Source organism: Mastigoproctus giganteus, chromosome 8, assembly GCF_048544385.1.
Source record: "Mastigoproctus giganteus isolate SK-2022 chromosome 8, ASM4854438v1, whole genome shotgun sequence".
NCBI lineage: Eukaryota > Metazoa > Arthropoda > Arachnida > Uropygi > Thelyphonidae > Mastigoproctus > Mastigoproctus giganteus.
The window spans coordinates 162,211,577-162,236,785 of NC_143582.1; the positions used below are offsets into that span (position 1 = coordinate 162,211,577).

At 38.1% G+C, this 25,209-nt stretch overlaps 1 protein-coding gene across 1 annotated transcript in view; it reads right to left on the minus strand.

Moving 5' to 3' along the window:
* cutlet (chromosome transmission fidelity protein 18 homolog) overlaps positions 1-25,209 on the minus strand; it is a 404,162-nt gene that overhangs the window by 170,725 nt on the left and 208,228 nt on the right. The window contains exon 11 of the mRNA XM_090380385.1: positions 5,759-5,857. Coding sequence (XP_090236511.1) covers positions 5,759-5,857 — 99 coding nt within the window. The remainder of the gene's footprint in view (positions 1-5,758; positions 5,858-25,209) is intronic.

Consider the following 25,209-nt stretch of genomic DNA (forward strand, 5'->3'; position numbering starts at 1 on the left):
ATTTGCCTCTAATTGATTGGAGTAAATGGGAAGGAAACTCAACATGGAGAACAAAATTTTAAATCAACTAGATGACTGTTATTTGTATCAACATGTCAGGGAAAGTACTAGAGAAAAGAATATCCTAGACCTCATCATCATCCATCAATCAGATGACATAACAGGGCTGACAGTAGAGGAACCAGTAGCAGGAAGGGATCACTGAGTTCTACGGTGGATGATGATGAGAGAGGTAGCAGTAGTAAAAGGCAAAGGAATGGGTTTTAATTTCAGAAAAGGAAATTACAATGCCTTAAGGTGCTACGTGGCCTCTATTAACGGGGTAGATATCGTGCAGAGAATGAATACAATTGAACTGTGGTATACTTTTAAAACATTAATCACAGATGCCTTGAATGCGTATTTACCATTAAAAAAATACTCCACGAGGAGGGTTCCAAGTTGGATGAATAGTGAAGTTGCCACTTTACTTGAGCAGAAAAAGGTGGCCTGGAAAGGTTACAGAGCAATAAAAAGTACTGAAGCCTATAACAGCTACAAGATGATCTGTAATAGAGCCACAGAAAAGGTTCAACAGGCAAAGGCAGTTTATGAGAAATCACTAGCAAACAGAGCAAAGAGGGGGGCAAATAAGGAATTCTTCACATACATAAATGCCAAGAAGAGCAGGACAAACCAGATCGGACCTTTACGTAAGGGAAAGGGATAGTATTAAATACACCAGCTGCCATTGCAGATGAACTCAACAGTTATTTTGCATCGATATTTACAAATGAAAAACCTTTTGTGGCAATGGGAAATTGTGGGAGCAAAGTTGAAAAATATGTAATTAATGATATTGAAATTTCGCAAAATTATTTAATGAAAAAACTTTCAAGCCTACAGGTCAGTAAGGCTCCTGGAGTTGATGGAATATACCCTATAATCTTAAGGGAGGCGGCAAGTGAGTGCATTGAACCATTGAGGCTAATTATGCGAGCATCACTAGACTCTGGGGAGATTCCATTGGATTGGAAAAGTGCCAATATATCTCCCATACATAAGGGTGGCTCTAAAAGTGAAGTGGGAAATTATCGACCTGTCAGTCTGACTTCAGTGGTAGGGAAAAATCATGGAGGCAATGATCAAGGATGGAATTCAGGATCATTTGGATCGAACTGAAATTCTCAAGGATACTCAGCATGGTTTTGTAAAGGGAAAATCATGTTTAACGAATCTGATTCGCTATTTTGAAAGGGTCACTCACGAGCTGGATTTAGGGAATAATTTCGACATTGTTTATTTAGATTTCAGCAAAGCTTTTGACTCAGTCCCACATGAGCGGTTGCTTTATAAGCTGGAACAGGTTGGAATCACTGGGAAAATCCTTAGATGGATAGCAGGATGGCTTCAGGGCAGGAGGCAGAAGGTTGTGATAAATGGCTATTCCTCAGATTGGGTTGATGTAAGAAGCGGAGCTCCCCAAGGATCAGTATTAGGACCACTGTTGTTTTTAATTTTCATAAACAACATCGATGAAGGGATAGAAGGTGTGATGTCTAAATTTGCAGATGATGTTAAAATTGGTAGAGTAGTTAATGATCACTGTCAAGCTGAGCTTCTTCAGAGAGACCTAGATAGACTTCAGGAATGGTTGGAAAAATGGCAGCTATGCTTTAATCCAACAAAGTGTAAGTTATTACACCTGGGAAACAGTAATCCCAAAATAACTTATTCACTTGGTGGAGTTCAACTAAACCCTGTACTGGAGGAAAGGGACTTGGGTGTTATGATACGGTCAGACATGAAATTCTCTGAGCATTTAAACAGGTTGCAAGGAAGGCCCATGGTGTCCTATTGATGATCTATCGAACTTTTGCAAGTAGAGATAGGGACGTGATAATCCCATTATATAAGGCTTTTGTTAGACTACACTTGGAATACTGTATTCAAGTACGGAGACCACACCTAAAGAAAGACATCGAGCTTCTTGAAAGGGTGCAAAGACGGGTAACTCGCCTGGTGAGATCGGCAAAAGGGCGTCCTTATGAAGAAAGACTTCGAATATGTGGGTTGCAGAGTTTGGAAACTAGACACCTTAGAGGAGATTTGACTGAGGTGTTTAAGGCTCTGAGAGGCATTAGTATGAATGAGGACGAAATTTTCAAGATTATAAATGATGCTAGAACTAGGGGACATAAATTCAAGTTACGGGGGGAAATGTTTAGATTGGACTGCGGGAAGTTTTATTTTAGCCAGCGAGTTATAAATTGCTGGAATAAGTTGCCTACATGGGTGGTAGAGGCTGACAGTTTGGGGAAATTCAAAGGTCATCTGGAGTACCTTAGGGTCAGGGAAGTGCATAGGATGATAAGTTTAATTTCCTTTTCTTTTATTAATTATTTTTTTTTTACCATTGTTTTATTCGGTTTTTTTTTTTTTTTTTTTTTTGGCTAGTGCAGCATAAGCCATAGGTTTTCTTGCACCATGCAGCCATTACTAATAAAAAAAAAAAAAATAATAATAAAAATGTGTCCAAAATTCACAAAGGGGGATCAAAGGGTGACACGAGTAATTAACGAGTTTAACTTCTGTTACTGGGAAAATAATGGAGTCACTGATTAAAGAAGCAATGCAGGATCATCAGAGAAGACTGCAGTTATAGTTCAGACACAGCATGGGTTTGTTAAGGGCAAGTCATTGTCTCTACCAGTATATATACGAGTGGGTTCAGCACCAAGCAAGCATTTTCGTATTTCAAAAAGTGTATGTGTTTCAGAGAGCAAATGATGAACAAAGTGAACAACTGTTTTAGTGAATCAGTGTTTTTAAACAAGTGTTGTGTGCATAAGTGTAAATCGTGAACTGTATTTAAATTAGAAATAAAAAATCTAAAATTTCTTAATTGTGTTCTTTGGTGCGCATACCTCAACCATACAAGAAATAGTTAGTTAGTTAGTTATTTGGTTTTTAGGAGCATTAGCAACTAAGGCCATATTGCTCCGGGATATGTGGTGGTCATTCCCTGATCTTTCCACATCCTCCATATTTGGTGGTGATGGGCTCGAACCCCGGTCTAATCAAGAAGCATGTGCTATGCACTGCTGGTCCTCCCCACCTGGCTACGGAGGCGCCATACAAGAAATATGTCACATTCTTGCCGAAATAAGCCTAATAGCTTTTGCTACATTTGTGGGCAGTGGTATTAAAATTGCAGTGGAAGCCACCATCAAAACTTGTTAGAAGAGTCTATGAACTCTATTTTGGATGTAAGGTCAGAGATCAAGATAAAGTATGGACTCATGTACCTCAAAAGAATCAGCTGATACTAAACCCAGAAAAATCCAAATATATGGTGTTTAGGACGAAAAATAAACCATTGAATATTGATTTCGAAATAACATACAAAGGAAAACAACTGGAAAGGGTGAATGATACCAAGTTTCTAGGAATCTGGCTAGATGACAAGCTGAGTTGGGATAAACAAATGATCACCTTACGAAAGAAAACTTCGTCACTAGCAGGAATACTCGCCCGAGCCTCTGCCTGGGTACCTCCTTCCCTTCTCAGACTAGTATTCCTTTCCTTAATACAGCCTCACTTCACATATGGAATCATCTCATGGGGTACGACCAGTCAATATAACCTTACGAGAATCAATTCAATTGTCAATCGATGTGTTCGTTCAATTTTGGGCCTTCTCTGGAATGCATCGGTGACTTCGAGATATAAGGAAGCGAGACTCTTAAGCATCTACCAACTGATACAAAAAGCTGAAGCGGTCTTTGTCTACAATGCTTTGAAAACAACAAACTTTCCTCCTCTCTTCAGATCCTTTTTTATAACAATAGAAGAAGAAGGAATAAGATATAATTTAAGAAATGAAGCGAACCTGAAGGTTCCGCTTTTCAGAAAAGCCATAGGCCAGAAAAATATAAAATACAGAGGCGCAAAAACCTGGAATAATCTTCCTGAAAACATCAAAAATGCCATTTCACTAAACAAGTTCAAGAAGCTCCTGACTGAACACATCACCAGGGGGGTCTGATCTAAATCACCTTCCACTCAACTCCTGAACTTTCCACAATGCATACCAGTTTGGAAATTGTGTAAACAAGTTGAAGGAATAGCTGTCATAAATTGTAATATTCTATGCAATTATTTCATAATTTTTCTTTCATACTTGCTATTGTAAAAGTACTCACAATGTAATTATAAGTATGTACTGTTGTTAACCACGCGACATGTGTGGTTGGTTTACGTAGTCTCGGTAATGGAATGTAGAAACATGTCCGATTCATGATGTATCTGTTTTTATTGTTATCTTTTTCAAAGGGAACACCCCCTAAAAAGCCTCTGGCTTATGTGTTCTCCCTCCCTTCTTGCTGTTATCTCCCAACAATTGTAACACAAAATAGGGATAAATAAATTATCAATTATCAAAAGATTTCCTGTAGCTCATGTTCGGGGCCATTAACAGACTGGTTCAGAGGTAGTCATAAATTGATGTCTTTTGCTGATCTCATGATATGGCAGGAACCTTGAAAGTAACGTAAATGATTGTTATTTTTTTAGGACCAATATTTTTGTTTTTTTCAGGGAAATTCAAGTAAAAAGTAGAAAATCCCAACATACTTTTTTTTTTTTTAATTTAAACCCCAAACACGAGAAGTATTAGAACCTATAGTACTTAGTACCGTGCTTGGGTTGGAGGTTGAGAAGACGAAAGAAGATATTTGTTGACATTAGACTTGAAATTCTGTAGACTGAAAATTCCACCTTTAAGGCGAAAGGATTTATACAGCAAATAATTTGGGCAACTGAGATGAGCAGTAGTTGAATCAACTGATAACTGAGATTCTATCAGAAAAAGTACATAGTATAAGGGGCTACAAGAATTACAGGAAATAAATGTATTACGGGTTACAACTTACAAAATTTAACATACAGTGGGTTTTGTGGAAAAAATTACCATCGGATGTTGGGGCCCCACTGTATACACAGAGCAGCCAAAAAGTATTTCTAATCTTCTATGTGACAGATCTGTTATCACAGCGTAAAACGTGCCTGACAACTTCCACAGTGGTGCTTAACTCATTTTTCATGCAGCATTTGACTAAGCTTCAACTCATCAATGCAGTAATTTCATCCTTAATGATTTCTCCCCCACAAGTTTTGTCATGGTGCAGGTGCTGGAGACATGACAAATCTATCAGCCCTGAAAAATCTCATTTAGGTCATGCACAACTAGCACAAAATGTGTAAGAGCACCATCATATCCACATTTCCCCCAAGTGGTCAGTGTAGCTAGAATATCAGCACACTCACAATGCGTTTTCACATGCCGCTGCATTCAGAGGCCTATCAAAGAGATAGTTCTAAATAGTTGGTAGTGATGTCTGTCTACATCATATGCAGGTTATGTTCCAACTCAGAGAACACTGCATTTTCCTTAATCAGAGAAAAAGAAACTGTCTGTGGGACCTGACAGGAAGAGATTTCCAGCAGCAAAACACCTCACAAGATAATGATCTGTGTTTATATTGGTGAACTTGTTGATAATTATGAGCCAGTATTGCTTTACCCTCAGGTTTCCCCTAATATATAGTCTTGCAGTATTGCCAGTGCATTGAGCAAGAATGTGAATTGTTTATAGATTTCTGTTAGTATTTTTAGATTTCTATATGTGAAATACAACAGATGAAAATGTGAAGCAGGGGCTAAGGGACTTTCCAGCTACTCTGTATTTAATTATGTTACTCAAGATACTTTTTCCTACCTGAAGGGTAGAAAGACAGGAACGAATATCATTCTCAGCTTTTTCACAGAGGAGTAGCAAAGTTGTCATATCTGCAAATAACTTTTCTTTCCGTGATATCTGAAATCAAATAAATAACAAAATGATAACAAATTTCAATATAAAGCTTACCACTACTTTCTATTAATTACATAAAGACACTCTCTGATGATATGGGACTACATAGCTTGGTAATGGCAGCCTCTATATCAGAGGTTCCGAAAGTGTGGAGCGTGCATACCCCTGGCACACTTCATTTTTTTTGGGGTGCACTTGTTGTTTTAATGAAACACTTTTTTTAGCAAAAAATGGACAAACCATCCTACTAATCCAGGTACGAAGCATTTTTTTATTTATTTCTATTATTTGTATTTTATTTCTTTGAGATTAAATGTATCAAAATATATATATTAATTTATAAAAGTATATATATTCATAGCTAAATTTAAGGCCAGATCTGTTTATTTGCACTTGTATAAAGGTTTGGGAACCACTACTCTATATAAAATATAACTGATATTTCATGCACTCTCTGCTGATATGGGATGTAACAGTACAGTTTCAGCATCAATTTCTTATGTGATAATAAAATCTGCAATGAATGTATCTATTAAAATAATGAACTTTATCTGTGTACTAATCACACTGTAAGAGGATGATGAAATTGAATGAGGGAAAAAAAATGGACAACAAAAATTTACATATTCAAAATGATACAAAAAAAATTCAACTGTATACAGGGTGTCTCAAAAATATTGGTACAAACCCCTTTCATCTCCAAAGGGTTCAGTTACTGCTCCCCCAAGATCATCCTGCACATGTGGCTTTTGCACAGTGGTTTCTCCAAGAAAGTGTTCAAGACTTGAATTTTCCAGCCTATGTTTTGTTCACGGATGAGGCTTATTTCGCTCGGGAAGGCTTATTCAATCAGCAAAATGCTCATGTGTGGGCTTGCGACAACCCACACGGTGTGTGGCCCCCATGCGGCACAACATCGTTTCGCAATAAATGTGTGGGCAGGTATGGCCGGTGACTGCTTAGTAAGCCCATACCTGTTACCATCCCGCATGAACTCCGCTAAATATCGGATCTTTCTTGAACAAGTTCTACCAGGGTTACTTGACGATGTGCCAGCAAATGTGAAACACAACATTTGGTTTCAACATGACGGGGCACCTGCCCATTATGGAAGTTGTGTTCGTGACCATTTGAACAGGCGTTTCGGGCGTCGATGGATTGGCTGCGGTGGACCGGTTGCGTGGCCCCCACACTCACCTGATTTATCAAGCCTTGATTTCTTTCTGTGGGACCCACAAATCTATCGTGTATGAATCGCCTGTGGAGACAAAAATGGATCTCGTGGCAAGACTCGTCTTCGTTGCTGCTACTGTCAAAGAAACTACAGGTGTGTTCGACCGTGTCTGCCAATCCATGCTGCGTAGGTGTCATCGCATCTCTTTTTTTTTTTTTTTTTTTTTGATTTGGTAGTTTTTGGCACATCGGTTTCTGTGGCCATATTGCACCTTCCAAGGTTTTTTGCAGTACTTTGATCCAAGCCCGAGGCGGGAATCGAACCCGCGACCTTTGGGTTGCCGGGCAGGTACTTTACCCACTCGGCTAGCCCGGTCGGCCATCGCGTCTCATGGTGGAACCTTCAAGCATCTGTTGTAACATCATGAAATGCATCCATCTCATACTCCATTGTTAATATTATGTCAAATAAGTGTTTGCCACTAATTACTGTCTTGTGTCATTTCTGCTTCTTGTCTCTGCTACTACTGTCCCATGACGTTTCCGGTTATGGTTTCCTATGCGATTCACATTCCTTTAGATGTTACCTACGTCCCCTAAACGTTTGTACCAATATTTTTGAGACACCCTGTATATACAGTTTATTATGTATCGAACTACAACATACAGTAGTATGTTGTAGTTCGAACTTCCGACAACAGGTAGTGGTAGAGAGATTGTCCAATGGACTGACAGGCTGCAAGTATCAACTAGTTTTGTTAGTAGCATTAATGTTGTGTCATGATTTTGCAATGGGGCAATGAATATCAAATTTTGCTTTAAACTGAGAAAATATGCAGCAGAAACACATGAAATGTTAAAAACTGCATATGGTGATGAAACATTAAGTCATACCAGTGTACGACTTAATGCTATAAGACATTCAAAGACAGGCATGAGGATGTTTGCAACGACCCAAGAAGTGAGCATCCAACCTCTCAAAATGAGGACAGAGTTGCAAAAGTTTAGGAAATTGTGGCAAGAGATCATTATTTGACCCTCAGAATGATGACTGATGGGTTAGATACGAATAAGGAGATGATTTATAAAATTCAGCATGAAGATTTAAGGAAAAGGAAGGTCTGGGGAAAATGTGTGCACAGACAAGCAAAAGCAATGAAGACTGTTATCATGCATTCATGATGACACTCTGCATTCTATGTACAGGTACTTCAAAGACTACTGAAGTGCATTTCCCAGGTGAGGCCACAATTTCGAGAGAAAGGTAGCTTGGTTCTTGTTGCACTATGATGGCCCTGCACATTCTGCACTTATTGTGAAGACATTTCTAATGAAACATGGCATTGTACAGATCAACCATCCACTCAACTCTCCTGATCTAGCAACAATAGACTTCTTCCTCTTTTCCAAGGTGAAAACTGCCCTCAAAGGAGAGATTTCAGGACTGAGGACATAAATAAAAATGTAACTGCAACTTCTCTGTACTTCTCTGTGCAAACTGAACATCATCTCTTTGGATGGCTTCACTGACTCTTTTCAGTGAAGAACTTTTAGAATGGTGTAATACATGCATTCAATTAGATGGTGATTACTTTAAATAAAAATAAAACCATTTTTGAGCATCTTCACTTTTTGTTCTTTTTTATTGCGTCAGTTTGGCAACGTTACTGCCACTCCTCATATTCAGTATATCCAACTTAAAAGATAAAAATATATATATTATAATGTACATACAAGGTCAGGCAGAAACAGTTATTATTTTAAAAGTGTAGCCATTTCATAGCTGTTGCTGTGGGAGTACTGCAGTTTGTGTCCCAGAGTACACTAAAGCATTCTGTAAAAATGGTAAAATGAACATCATACATTTGCTGTAAACACATATTTTAAATCAGGTGACTCTGTCACAATGAATCTAGATGCCACTACAACATCAGCAAAAGACCATAATTTTATAAATTTAGAACAGCGGCATCTGTAAGAGATGTGAAACCTGCAGGTTGGTTGGGTATAGTGCAGGCTCCAGGAAGAGAGGGGAAAAAAAAAAATGAAAGAATAAGAGCAACAATCACCTTCAAACATCTGATAATATTAATCAAGAGAACTGAACATATCAGAACAAAGTGTGTGACATATAATGTATAATGATTTAAAATTCCATTTGTGTAAAATATAAATGGTTCAATAACTACATGTTCATGATTTGCATTCTGCCAATCGGTTCCAACAGAAGATGAACAGCGATCATAAATCAATCAATTATGAGTGACAAGGCCTGCTTTCATTTGAATGGGTGGTAGTAGTAGTAATCGTGGCATGTGATGCAAGAAAGCAAGAGCATGAGCTTATGTAGCATCAGCCAAAAAAAAAAAAAAAAAAAATTTCACACAACCATACCCTCTAAATGTTTGTCCAGTTCCTCATTAAATTTATTTAACCTATCAACTTCCACAACAACAGATGGAAGTTTTATCAAGCAATTAACCACCAAGTGGCTAAAGGCAAATTTCTGCTCATCTATTCTACAGCTGTCTTTCCTCAATTTGAATTTATGCCCCCTCAGGTTCTGAACAAGTGGAAGAATCCCATCAGAATTCAGCATGCTCAACCCATTCAAGGCCTTATACACCTCAATCAGATCACCTCGCAGATGCCTAGTCTCCAGCTGCTGCATTTGCAGAACTTAAGCCTCTCTTGGTAAGAGGATCCGTTCAATCCCCTCACCAATCTTGTTGACCTTCTCTGTACACACTCAAGCAAATCTACATCTCTCCTAAAATGAGGCCTCCAGAACTGTATGTAGTACTCAAGGCATGGCCTAGCAGAGGGACAATCACCTCCTTTTCCTCGCTAGCAAAATTCCTGTATATCATTGACAAAACCCTATGACCTGCTCTGGCAGTCTGTTTGTTTGTTATTTGGTTTTTAGGAGCATTAGCAACTAAGGCCACACTGCTCTGGGGATATGCGGTGATCATTCCCTAACGGTTCCGCATCCTCCATATTTGGTGGTCACGGGCTCGAACCCTGGTCTAATCAAGAAGCGTGTGCTACACACTGCTGCTCCTGCCCATCTGGCTACGGAGGCACCCTGGCAGCCTGTCTGCATTGCTCAGAAAACTTCATATCTAACTGCACCATTACTCCCAGGTCTTTTTCATTCTCTACCACCCTAAGTGTAGTACCACACAGTTGGTATGTTCCTCTGGGGTTACTTCTACACATATGCAGTAGTTTGCATTTGTCAATGTTAAACTTTAGTTGTCATTCTTCAGATCCTGTTGCAGTAGCACACTGACATTAACAACCGTACCAACCTTCGTATCATCTGCAAACTTCGACACTTAGCCTGATATACCTCCATCAATATCACTGATAAATACACAAAACAACAGTGGACCCAACACCAAACCCTGTGGGACTCCACTAATAACATTAGTCCACAAAGAGCAGCACCCGTTGATTATCACCCTCTTCTCCCACTCAACCATCCTTTTATCCATTGAAGCAACTTACCCTTAATACCATTTTGCTACAATTTGAACAATAGTCATCCATGTGTAACAGCGTCAAAAGCTTTTCTGAAATTCAAGAAATATATCGAAATTACTTTTTGCATCCAGTTCTTTTGTAATTGAATCATAAAATCCAATCAAAATTGTCAGACAAGACAAGACTTTCCCCTTAACAAACTCATGCTGTGTTTTTCTGAATTATTGCTGCAGTCTTGTCTAGATGATCCTGCAATGCATCTTTAACCAGTGACTCCATTATTTTACCAGGAACAGAAGTTAAACTAATTGATCTGTAATTACTCGTATCACCCTTCGATCCCCCCTTTGTGAATTGGGGATACATTTGCACATCTTCCCTGAGTCCAACGATGCTCTCATAATTATGGCTAAGGGTTTGCTTAGTTCCTTTGCTGCCTCCTTTAATATAAGTGGATAGATCCCATCCACCTGAGGTGCCTTTCTTATGTTTAACTTCAACAATTTCTCCTCTTCTCCTCTTTGAAACTTTCTCCTCAACATAGAAAATGTCAGAAGGTTATCAAATTACAATTTGATAACCTTCTGACATTTTTCAAATGGCTGACATTCTGACATGTTTATCAAATTACAATTTGATAAACTTCTGGCATTTTCAATCTTTAATAACTCCTCGTGTGTGAATGTAGATGCAAAATACTCATTCAGTTTGTTTGTTATCTGAGCAGGATCATCAAGAGTAGAACCACTGATATCAAGTGGACCAATCTGATTCATCCCCTTCCTTTTAGAGTTTATATAAGTAAAGAAACCCTTGCTGTTTTTCTTAGCATCCTTTGCCAAAGATTTCTCGTAATCGGCCTTCGCCTGCCTAACCTCCTCTGTGACTTCATTACAGACTAGCTTATATCTGCCATAGGCTTCTGTGTCGCCTGATAATTTATATGCATCCCATGCATTTTTCTTCTCTGCCACAAGTCTCATTAGTTCATTTGACAACCATTTAGGCCTAAACCTTGAACAATATTTCTTAATAGGTATGAAACGTTTAGTAGCTTCCACGATTAATTCCTTGAATGTTTCTCTCACGATCAAGCAGAAGACCACTTAGAATTTGCTGTTGATAACATCATCAGTTGATCCCACTGTACAGAATTTAAAAACTGTCTGACACCACTGTAGTCACCTTTACAAAAGCAAAAACCCTTTCCTTTACCCCTGATGGTAATTATATCTTAAATAAATCCCACATCAGTACACTGGGTACCCAATTTTAAATATTAAGCAGTCAAAAATCTATGTCGCCTTCATGAATGTCCACTTCACAGCCAAAAAGTTACCACTTGGAATGGCGTGTCTGTTTACAGCAGTGGTGTCCAACGTTTTCCCATAAGGGGCTGTATTTAAAGTTAGATTTGTTTCACGGGCCACACAGAATGATTTGAGAAAAAATTGTGTGTCACATTTTCTATATCTTGTTACTTGTAAAAGGAAGTTTCTATTTTCATGTTACCGTTTTTTATTTTCAAGCCCTATATAAAAAAATGCAAATTCCCAGCACTTATGTGTAACAAATCTATGTCAGTGATTTTGATCATAAGATTTATGATTGGAATCAGTGCCGTTTTAAATTATATTCTTTAAAACTCACAGTCTCCTGATACACCAAACACTGCTTTTTTGCGGTAAACAATGTAGAAATAGTCTTTAGTCCACCTTGGATCAAAAACATGACACTCCAAATCGATTTTCCCCTTTTGGAGCATTTTTAAGAATGATTTTAAGAATGATAAATTCAATACAAATTAATAATTAATTCAATGCAATGAACATGCTATATCAAAAAACATAACTGTATTTACCGTACATTTGACTACACTGAACCACATATACTATTTGATACAGTCGAGCTAGATGCTTTCATGCCTGTACACGCAGTGGTGATCGATGCTGTTTTCGTTCACTTTCTGTGCGGGCTGTAGGTCGGACACCACTGATTTACAGCATCATCAGACACCCCGCATCACACTTTTATGAAAATGCTAATCATTCAGCTGTCACAATAACTCCAGGCCTATATGTAAAAATGTTGGAAGTATTTGTAAGAGAGGAGCTTCACCAAAAAAAGCAGTGAACTTACAAAATGTCTGGTTTCAACAGGACAGTACTATGGCACAGGACAGTACTATGGCACATCTACAATACTTCCTAGACACATTAAAAAAAATGTTTCCAAATCACATTATGTCTTGTTTCGGTTAACATAAATTGGTCACAACAATCATCAGACTTACCTGTTTGCGATTTATTTTTATTTTAAAATTTCTTTTTTCCTAAAATTCAAAGTCTGTGTAAAACATTCACAGACTTGAGCAACTGAAACAAAACATTCATGATGAAAGTGAAAGAATACCACAAGAAATATTACATAGAGAAATGGATAATGTGAGAATAAGAGTACAAAATTCTGTCTACAATGGTGGTAGCCATTTAAGGAACATCATTTTCAAACGCTAAGGAATGTGTAACATAAATGGATTGATATATATTATTAAACTGTATTATAAATGCCTCTTCCAATTTGCACAGTACTCATTTCATTTTTTCAATGTTTTTTCCTAACCTTGCATATTTCCTAAAGATATACACTTTTTCTAAAGTGAACATATTTATGAAAGATTGAGAAAAAAATTTCCCCAATTTTTTAAAAATATTTTCCAGATATTCTATTTGGAATCCGAATTTATACACAGATTTGTCTATTTTCTTTTAAAGAGTTATTGATGCAAGAGTAGGCACCTCTGTAGCCAGGTGGGAAAGAGCAGCAGTGTGTAACACACGCTTCTTGATTAGACCGGGGTTCGAGCCCATCACCACCAAATATGGAGGATGCAGAAAGGTCAGGGAATGACTGCCACATATTCTCGGAGTAATATGGCCTTAGTTGCTAATGCTCCTAAAAACCAAATAACAACAAACAACGATGCAAGAGCTACTATGCCTAAAATGGACACAACATATGGTTACAATACCACCACTTCTGACTACATTGTGTTTCAGCTTTGGATAATTTCGGACATAAAATATGAAAACAAAATTTGTCAAGTACTCTTACTAGAAACAACAATATCATAAGCTAGAATGACAATATTGTGTTGTTTGGATGTAGATGGGTATTCTATGATTGGCAAGTCTTTGATTTAGCATTAGCAGTGGCAATTGATGCAAGAAAGCAAGCTTATACAGTATCAGCCAAAAAAAAAAAAAAAAAAAAAATACACACCTTCCATTTCACCTATTCATCTCCTCCAATAGTTTGTCTAGTTCTTCCATGAATTTATTTAAACTATCAACTTTCACAACAACACATGGAAGTTTGTACCAATGATCAACCATCCAATGGCTAAGGCAAAATTCTGCATATCTATTCTGCAATAGTCCTTCCTCAATTTGAATTTGTGCCCCCTCGTGTGTGATCTGAGCAAGAGGGTGAATCCCATCAGCAATGACCTTGCCTTGCTCAATCCATTCAAAGCCTTAAACACCTCAAACAGATCACCTCGCACGTGCCTAGTCTTCAGAATTGAAGCCTTTCTTGGTAAGAGTGACTCTGTTCCACTCACCAATCTCATTACCCTTAATCACTACTTTATATAACTCCACATTCATCCTAAATCAAAGCCTCCAGACCTGAATGCAGTAATCAAGATGTGGCCTGACTATTACCTTATACAATGGGATAATCACTTCCTTATTCCTGCTAGCAAAATTCCTGTATATCATTTGCAAAACCCCATGACCTGCTCTGACAGCTGGTCTGCAATGCTAAGAAAACTTCATATCTGACTGCACAATTTCCTCCAGGTCTTTCTCGTTTTCCACTATCCTCAGTGTAGTAACATACAGTTGGTATGTTACTCTGGGGTTACTGATACCCATATGCAGTACTTTGCATTTATCAATGTTAACCTTTAATTGCCACTTCTCAGTCCATCTGCCCAACTTTTCTAGATCCCATTGCAGTAGAATACTGTCATTAACCCTGCCAACCCTTATATCATCTGCAAACTTGGACATTAAACCTGATATGCCTTCATTAATATCAATGAATATATAGAAAACAACAATGGGCCCAACACTGAACCTTGAGAGCCTCCACTAATAACATTAGTCCATGAAGACCAATGTTCATTAATTACCATGCTGTCTTCTTTCCTTTATCCATAGCAGCAACTTGCGTTTAATGCCACACTGCTCAAATTTCTACAGCAGACTTTTACGTGCAACATAAAATCCAACAAAAGCTAACCTAAAATAAATATTAGCATTTGTCAAAGCATATGATGCAAGAAAGCAAACTTATACAGCATCAGGAAAAAAAACAAAAAAACCTTTCATTTCGCCCATCCACTCGCTCCAAGTGTTTGTCTACTTCTTCCTTGAATCTATTTAAGCTATCAATTTTCTATGACACATGAAAGTTTCTTCCAGCAATCAACCACCTCCTGGCTAAAGGCAAACTTCTACACATCTATCTTACAACTGTCTTTCCTCAATTTAAATTTATTTCCTCCCACAGCCAAGAGTTATTCTGAGCAAGAGTAAGAATCCCATCGGCATTGAGCATGGTCAAACCATTCAAGACCTTATACACCTCAATCAGATCATCTCACAGGTGCCCGGTCTCCAGATACTGTAATTTCCAAAACTTAAGCCTTTCTTTGTAAGAGCAACCCTTTGTTCCATTCACTAATATTGTTGCCCTTCTCTGTACTCGTTCCAGCAGCTCTACATCCTTCTTAAAATGAGGCCTTCAGACATGTTGTTTGTTTGTTATTTGGTTTTTAGGAGCACTAGCAACTAAGGCCATATTGCTCCGGGATATGCGGTGGTCATTCCCTGACCTTTCCGCATCCTCCGTATTTGGTGGTCACAGGCTCGAACGCCGGTCTAATCAAGAAGCGTGTGCTACGCACTGCTGCTCTTGCCCACCTGGCTACGGAGGAGCCCTTCAGACATGTATACAGTACTCTAGGTGTGGCCTGACCATTGCCTTATACAAGGGGATAATCACCTCCTTATCCCTGCTAGAAAAATTCCTGTATGTCATTGACAAAGACAAAGTTTTTAAATTCTGTACAGTGGGATCAACTGACGAAGTTACCAACAGTAAATTCTAAGTGGGAAGCATTCAAGGAATTAATCGTGGATGCTACTAAAAGTTTCATAACTATTAAGAAATATTGTGCAAGGTTTAGGCCTAAATGGTTATCAAATGAACTAATGAGACTCGTAACAAGGAAGAAAAATGCATGAGATGCATATAAATTATCAAGTGACTCAGAAGCCTATGGGAGATATAAGCTAGTGTGTAATCAGGTCACAAAGGAGGTTAGGCAGGCGAAGGCAGATTACGAGAAATCCTTGGCAAAAGATGTTAAGAAAAACAGCAAGGATTTCTTTACTGATAAACTCTAAAAGGAAGGGGACGAATCTGATTGGTCCACTTGACATCGATGGTTCGACTACTGATGATCCTGCTCAGATAGCAAACAAACTGAATGATTATTTTGCATCTACATTCACACATGAGGAATTATTAAGGTTTGAAAATGGCAGAAGGATATCAAATTGTAGCAGGATACTTAATGATTTTGTAATAACTGAGAGCAAAGTGGAGGAGAAATTGTTGAAGTTAAACATAAGAAAAACACCTGTGGTGGATGGGATCTATCCAGTTATATTAAAGGAGGCAGCAAAGCAACTAAGAAAACCCTTAGCCATAATTATGAGAGCATCCTTGGACTCAGGGGAGGTTCCCACGGACTGGAGATGTGCAAATGTATCCCCAATTCACAAAGGAGGATCGAAGGGTGACACGAGTAATTACAGACCAGTTAGTTTAACTTCTGTTCTGGGTAAAATAATGGAGTCACTGGTTAAAGATGCATTGCAGGATCATCTAGACAAGACTGCAGCAATAATTCAGACACAGCATGGGTTTGTTAAGGGAAAGTCTTGTCTGACAAATTTGATAGGATATTATGATGTGGTTACAAACGAACTGGATACAAAAAATAATTTTGATATCATATATTTGGATTTCAGGAAAGCTTTTGACACTGTTGCACATGAAAGACTATTGCACAAATTGGAGCAGAATGGTATTAAGGGTAAGTTGCTACAATAGATAAAAGGATGGTTAAGTGGGAGAAGACAGAGGGTGGTAATCAATAGGTGCTGCTCTTCGTGGACTAATGTTATTAGTCTAGTCCCACAGGGTTCGGTGTTGGGTCCACTGTTGTTTTGTATATTTATCAATGATATTGATGAAGGTGTATCAGGCTTGATGTCAAAGTTTGCAGATGATACAAAGGTTGGCAGGGTTGTTAATGACAGTAATGGCAGTGTGTTACTGCAACAGGATCTAGATAATTTAGGCAGATGGGCTAAGAAGTGGCAACTGAAGTTTAACCTTGACAAATGCAAAGTACTGCATATGGGTAGAAGTAACCCCAGAGAAACGTACCAACTGTGTGGTACTACACTTAAGGTGGTAGAAAATGAAAAAGACCTGGGAGTAATTGTGCAGGCAAATATGAAGTTTTCTGAGCAATGCAGACAGGCTGCCAGGGCAGGTCATGGGGTTTTGTCAATGATATATAGGAATTTTGCTAGCAGGGAAAAGGAGGTGATTATCCCTCTGTATAAGGCAATGGTCAGGCCACGGCTTGAGTACTGCGTACAGGTCTGGAGGCCTCATTTTAGGAAGGATGTAGATTTACTTGAGCGTGTACAGAGAAGGGCAACAAGATTGGTGAGGGGAATGAATTGATCCTCTTACCAAGAGAGGCTTAAGTTCTGCAAACTGCAGTGACCGGAGACTAGACACCTGCACGGTGATCTGATTGAGGCGTATAAGGCCTTGAATGGGTTGAGCACGCTGAATTCTGATGGGATCCATCCACTTGTTCAGATTACGAACCTAAGGGGGCATAAATTCAAATTAACAAAGGACAGATGTAGAATAGATCTGCGGAAATTTGCCTTTAGCCAGTGGGTGGTTAATTGCTAGAAAAAACTTCCATCTGCCGTTGTGGAAGTTGATAGGTTGAATAAATTTAAGGAGGAACTGGACAGGCATTTGGAGGGAATTTGGTGTTTTTTTTTTTTTTTTTTTGGCTGATGCTGCATAATCTCATACACTTGCTTTCTTGCATCACATGCCAGTACTACTACTACTACTACTACTACCATGAGCTACTCCTCCAGACTGTCTGCACTGCTCAGAAAACTTCATATCTGACTGCACAGTTACCTCAAAGCCCTTTTCGTTCTCTACCATTGTCAGTGTAGTACCCCACAGTTGATACATTACTCTGGGGTTACTGTTTCCCATATGCAGAAATTTACATTTGTAAATGTTAAACTTCAGTTGCCACCTCTCAGTCCATCTGCTCAGCTTTTCTAGATCCTGTTGCAGTAGCATACTGTCATTAACCACCCTGCCAACCTTTGTATCATCTGAAAAAATAGATATTAAGCCTGATATTCCATCATCAATATCATTAATAAAAACAGAAAACAACAATGAACCCAATATCGAATCCTGGTAGACTCAACTAATAACATTACTCCACAAAGAGCAGTGTCCATTGATTACTATTCTCTGCCTTCTTCTACTCAACCATCCCTTTATCCATACAAGCAATTTTCCTCAAATGCCACACTGCTCCAATTTGTGCAACAGTCTTCCATGTGCAACAATATCAAAAGCCTTTCTAAGATCCAAATATATGATATCAGAATTATTCTTTGCATTCAGTTCCTTTGTGACTACATTATAGTATCCAATCAAATATCGTCAGACAAGGCTTCCCCTTAACAAACCCATGCTGTGTCTAAGCTATAAGTTTTTTTTTTTTTTTTCCTCTGGTAGTTATTGGCGCATCGGCTTCTGTGGCCATAATGCACCTCCCAAGGTTTTTGCAGTACTTTGATCCAAGCCCGAGGCGGGATTCGAACCCGCTCTAAGCTATAAGTGAAGTCTTGTCTAGATGATCCTGCAGTGCTTTTTTTAACCAGTGCCTCCTTTAATTTCCCTGGAACAGAAGTTAAGCTAACAGGTCTGTAATTACATGTGTCGGCCTTTGTCTTCTTTATGAATTGGAGTCACATTTACACATCTCCAGTCCATGGGTACCTTCCCTGAGTCCAAGGAAGCTCTCATAATTATGGCTGAGGGTTACGGCTAATATAACTGGATAGATCCCATCCACCCCTGGTACCTTTCTTACATTTACCTTTAACAATTTCTCCTCCACTTTGCTCTCACTAATTTCAAAATCATCTAGCTCACTGCCAGAGTTTATTATACCTCTGGCATTTCCCTCCCTGAATAACTTCCCATGTGTGAATGTCGACGCAAAATATTCATTTAGTTTGTTAGTTGCCTGAGCAGGATCATCAACAGTTGAACTATCGATATCAAGTGGACCAATCTGATTCATCCCCTTCCTTCTAGAGTTTACATAAGTAAAGAACTCCGCTGTTTTTCTTTGCATCCTTTGCCAAAGATTTCTTGTAATCTGCTTTTGCCTGTTTGATCTCCTATGTGATTTGATTACAGACCAGCTTATATCTACCACAGGCTTCAGTGTCACCTGTTAATTTATATTTATGCCATGCATTTTTCTTCTCTGTTACATGTCGCATTAGTTTATCTAATATCCACTTAGGCCTAAACTCTGAACAGCATTTCTTAGTTGGTATGAAAAGCAAGTAGCTTCCAAGATTAATTCTTTGGATGCTTCCCATTTAGAATTTGCTGTTGGTAACATCATCAGTTGGTTCCAATGTATAGAATTTAAAAACTGTATCAGACCACAGTAGTCATCTTTATGAAAGATGACTACTGTGGTCTGAGACAGTAGTAATCATCTTTATGAAAGCAAAAACCGTTCCCTTTACCCCTGATGATAGTTACCTCTTTGAGTAAATGCCAGTTTAGCACACTGTGATCACTGCCACCTAATGGTTCCTTTATCTGCAGATTCTTAATGCATGAAGAATCACTACTGATAATCAGATCAAGAGTATTACTCACTCTAGTTGCCTCCCGAACATGCTGGGTTAGAAAACAATCATCCAATAAATCCACAAAGGCCTTGCTAGCGTGTGAATGACCAACCCACATATTTCAGTCAATATCTGGGAAATTAAAATCCCCCATTATAAGAAAATTTGATTTGCTGGCCCACTCTACTTCCCTATACAGTTTCTTATTATACTCATCAGAGTCATTAGGCCTATAACACACTCCTACTCTCATTTTTGCATTCCCAGTGCTTATGTCACACCACACTAACTCAACATTGTACTGGCCACCCATGTTAAATGGATGCGCTTCCTTAGATTTTGTGCTTCTTAACTAAGAACATAAGCGCCTCCGTAGCCAGGTGGGAAGGAGCAGCAGTGCGTAGCACACGCTTCTTGATTAGACCGGGGTTCGAGCCCGTCACCACCAAATACGGAGGATGTGGAAAGGTCAGGGAATGACCACCGCGTATCCCGGAGCAATATGGCCTCAGTTGCTAATGTTCCTAAAAACCAAACAACCTAAACCTAACTAAGAACATAACTTCTCCCCCCCTCCTCCTATCCTGTCTGTCCTTTCTGTAATATTCACTAAGACCCAATATTTTTTGGGCCCTGTTACTATTTAACTAATTCAAGTTGCTTAGTTGTTAATTGTATATATGTAAATTGCAATGTTTATTCTTCACCTCTTGTGAGGAGTGATTATAGCGATCTTAAGATTTATGTTTAGACCTCCACAGGTTGTATAAGATTTAGACTTATTTTGTGGCTTAAGGTTAGTCTATATATGTAATTTTTTTTTTGTCAGGTTGGGCAGCCTGAGAAATTCTATCCATTGGTATTGCCCTCTCTCTCCAATGGAAAACCTGTTTGTGTAGAAAGCACTAGATAGTATTACCTGGCCAATATATACATGCCTAGGAACAAGCACCAGGTAATGGATGACCAGGTGTCATTTTCAATCAGGTCTGTACACAGTCATATTGTTTTCAGCACAGTTTATAAAGGTGGAGTTTGCCTAATACCTAGGAGCCACCCAAAACATGTTATACATATTTACATACACCGATGACCCAAAACATTACGACCAGCGAGTCGTTATGCAAATCGAAGCAACTGCAGGTGAACTACGGCGGTATAAAAAACACCTGATTCTGATACGCCGTTAATCAGTGTTACTCTTATCCTTCAGATGGGAAAGGCAGCAGACTTAAGCAAGTTTGACAAAGGGCAAATTATAATGGCCAGACGACTGGAAGAGAGCATATCCAAATGGCACGGCTGGTGAGGTGCTCGTGGACAGCCGTGGTTAGTAACTACCAAAAGTGGTCAGAGGAGGGGAAACCCACGAACCGCCAGCGAGGTGTTGGACAACCACAGCTCATCGATGCTTGAGGTGAGCAAAGGCTCTCCTGGGTTGTATGTGGCAACAGAAGGGCAAATGTGGCACAACTTGCTGGTAATTGGGATGCTGGTGATGGGAAATGTGTCACAACACACACACAGTACATTGAACCTTGCTGAAAATGAGGCTGCATAGTCGCAGGCCGCTCCGAGTGCCCATGCTAACCATGGTTCACTGGCGACAGTGCCTTCAATGAACATTGAAACTGGAATTAGGTGCCATTGTAGGCAACAGTGCCTACAATAAGCATCGAAACTGGCTGTGATTGGAAGAAGGTTGTCTGGTCCGATGAATCACATTTCCTGTTGCACCATGTGGATGGCCGGGTACGTTTGCATCATTTACCTGGGGAAGTGAAGGCGCCTGGATGCGCCGTGGGACAAAAACAAGCTGGTGACGGTGGTTTTGTGCTTTGGGTGATGTTCTGCTGGGATACCCTGGGTCCAGTCATCCATGTGCCAGCCACTCTGACGTCTACCACTTACCTAAACATCATTGCTGACCAGGAACACCCTTTCGTGGCAATGATCTTCCCCTTTGGCAGTGCCATCTTTCAACAGGATAATGCGCCATGCCATGCCACCCAGATTGTTCGAGACTAGTTTGCAGAACATGAGGAAGACTTCCAGGCATTGCTCTGGCCTCCAAATTCCCCAGACATCAATCCCATCGAGCATCTGTGGTTTGTGTTGGAACAGCAACTCCGATCTGCAGCATCTCAACCACGGACCTTACAGGAGTTAAAGGATCTGCTGGTTATGTGTTGGTACCAGACACCACAAGATACATTTAGAAACCTTGTAGCATCCATGCCTCACTGAGTACGAACTGTTTTGGCTACACATGGAAGACCAACATCATATTAGTAGGTGGTCATAATCTTTTGGCTCATCGGTGTATATATTTATACATACATATCGTTTTTCATAGTTGGTAAGTGCAGCTTAATAACTGTAAAGAGTTTATTACATAGGATCAGATGATTGTAAATAGAAAGTGTTTGTATCTATGTGTATTTGTATATATGTAAATATATGTAAATGTACTTTCTGTATAAACTGTACCCCCCATATTCAAATTCTGCATCCATTATATCTGAGTGACATGTCTCTGAAATCCCAATAATGTCCGCATTTCATGTCTTGACCAGCACTTCAAATTCATCAACCACACTCCTGGCTTGGTGTACATGCAAGTATACATGCGCCTGTCCTTACTCTTAGTTACTTTAACACAGCCCATGTATTTACTTGTTCCCTGAGAACTCCCAGTAGTCCTTGAAATCCCCAGCACCTTGCTTTCAAGGCTGGTGCTTATTCCAATCAATCTAACACTGCCTCGATAGCATTAGCAATATTCTTGCACTCTTTTCATTTAAGTGTATCCCATGCCTGTAGAATCAGTCTCTCCTGTTAACAAGCACAGACCCGATTTGCAAGGCTATCCAAATAGTCTAACATTTTAAGAACCAAAAAAACTGGTAGGTGTATAAAACTGTTAGGCATAAAATGATTATGAAATTAACTTTAATTAGTATAATGCAACCAAGTCCTCCAATGAATCTGATTTTTGGTACAACACTGGCATATTCAATATCTTGAATTTATTTTTGTCACTAATTACATTACTTCATTTTAGATAGTATGAATCAGAGCTGTAATGCTCAATACGTTCTACGTTGATATTAATATTTGTAAAATAATAAGAGCAGTTTACCTCAATATAGTATGTAGAACACTTCCGTATGATACTCTCCAGAAATTAAAACGAAAAATGAAAAACATTAGAGTAAAAAATACAACATTTCTTGGGGCGATTGCGACTTGTCTTACCAAGGTTCGACGCGTTTTTCTCTGAATATTCGTGTAAATCAACATGAAGCCTCAGTTCGTGCTTCTCATTCAGCAGCGTCAGAATTAGCCTTTCATGCCATTAACGAAAAACACACTTTTATATTTAACGAGGCCAGAATACTTAATGTCCAACATAATTATATGCAACTAGTAATTGCAGAAACCGTAGAAATTAAATTACACAAGAATTCTGTTAATGTTCGTCGGCCATATGTGATCTCGGATGCGTGGACCTTTACGCACATGCACGAAGACAAATAATCACTATTTAAGTTTCATGTTCAATCCTATTTGGTAATTTTCATTCCTGTGATCACGACATACAGTTGAAAAGCATTGTCAGCTTCAGGAAGGAAAATCGTTTTGAATATTTTTAATTGCATTAAATTGATTTTTAATTGTGTTAAATTAAATTTTTACTCTAATGTAAGTTTTTTGATTTTTTCGTTTTAATTTCTGTAGAGTATCATACAGAAGTGTTCTACGTACTATATTGAGGTAAACTCCTCTTATTATTTTACAAATATTACTTCATTTTGTTTTTATTCAAGCTTTTAGAATTTGCAATTGCTATTCAACATTGCTCTCTAACATCATATCATTTGGAAAAGGCAGCATATGTGAAAATACCAGTGCTCTACAGATTTCAATGGTCAGGTATACTACTGGTTTGCAACAGTTATTGTCATTCAAACTCTATGAGCATGTCATAACTTGATAAATGAGAAGCTTGTTTTAATTAAGACCAGGTTCTCATTTACAAACTTTAAGAATACCAAGGATAAAAGCTTCAAATAGAGAAATACAAAGTATTTCTGCCTAAAATCAGTGTTCAAAACCAACCATCATCTGAAAAAGATAACCAGCAACAGAAACCAAACACACAATGAAATTTTTGATGATAAAGTTCATAAGCAATGATGAAGTTCATCCGAAAAAGTTGTTCCTGCTTTATTCATTCTGTTGTTTACTTTCATGTCAAATCTTCCACTTACATTAGGGATTTTTTTCAAGATATACAAAATTTTCAAATTGTTGCAACTTTTTTGTTAGTCAACACTCTAAAATTTTTCTTCTAACTCTAACATCTCTAACTTTTGCATTTGTGTAACTAATTATCATGCTAAATTGTCAGAAGCCTTTATCTCATTTAGTTTTAACTAAATGAGATAAAGCAAGGAAGCAAAAATTTAAAAAATAAATAAATAAAATAAATAATAATAATAATAAATAAATAAATAAATAAAAACACTACCTACTTCATTTTCCTAATACTTCTTTAAATTTATTCAAACACTATCCACTTCTGAATTTCTGTACATCTATTCTGCAAACATCCTTTTCCGATTTAAATGTACAGCATGCTGTGTGTGTGTGGTATCTGAGAAAGAGTAGATAGCATTGGAATTTACTTTACTCAACCCATTTAAATTCTTGAACACTTCAATCAAGTCTCCCCACAGATATGTAGTTTCCAAATGCTGCTTTAATTTACAGAGTTGAAGCCTTTCTTCATAAAAGTACTCTTTCATACCCACCTCACTAATTTTGCTGCTCTTCTCTGATCAGTCCAAACAGATCAGAGAAGAGCAGCAAAACTACATCTACCTAAAAAAAATAAGGCTTCTAAACCTGTATGCAGTACGCAAGATGCATCCTAATCAGTGACTTATATAATGGTATAACCACATCTTTTCCTTGGTGGCAAAATCCCTATATATCATTAACCCAATGAGCAGTCCTAACAGCATATCAGCACTGCTCAGAAGCATTCATATCAGACTGCACAGTTATCCCCAAATCTTTTTTTTTTTTTTTTTTAAAGATTTATTATTGTTTTCACATGGTAAAGATGATAACAAAACCCGATTATTCTTTCAAAATGGTCACTACACTGTGAAAAGCAAGACAAGTAATTTAAAATTTTGTATGATGTGAAGCATGCCAAATTTGAAACAAATTTTGAAATAAACCTGAAACCAGAACTAATAATATCAAATATATAAAATTTTTTAAAAACATTTTTTAATAATATTTATATATATATAATAAGCAAAATATATGCACTTTTAGAAATTTCAAGCACATAAGTCTTATAAACTGGAATAAAATAAGAGAATAAGAGATTGATGCTTCTGTTTTATGTCTTAAATCCCTTTTTCTTTACAATTTTCAACATAATAAATTTTTTAAAATAAAAGGTATAAAACACATAGCATGTTTTAAAATTTCTATTAAACTTTAACTGCTGCAATAAGTACTGCAAACTTATTAAAAAAAGATGAAATATTGACACTGTTTAAGTGAATTTCAAAGAAAACCCAAAATATTTTCAGG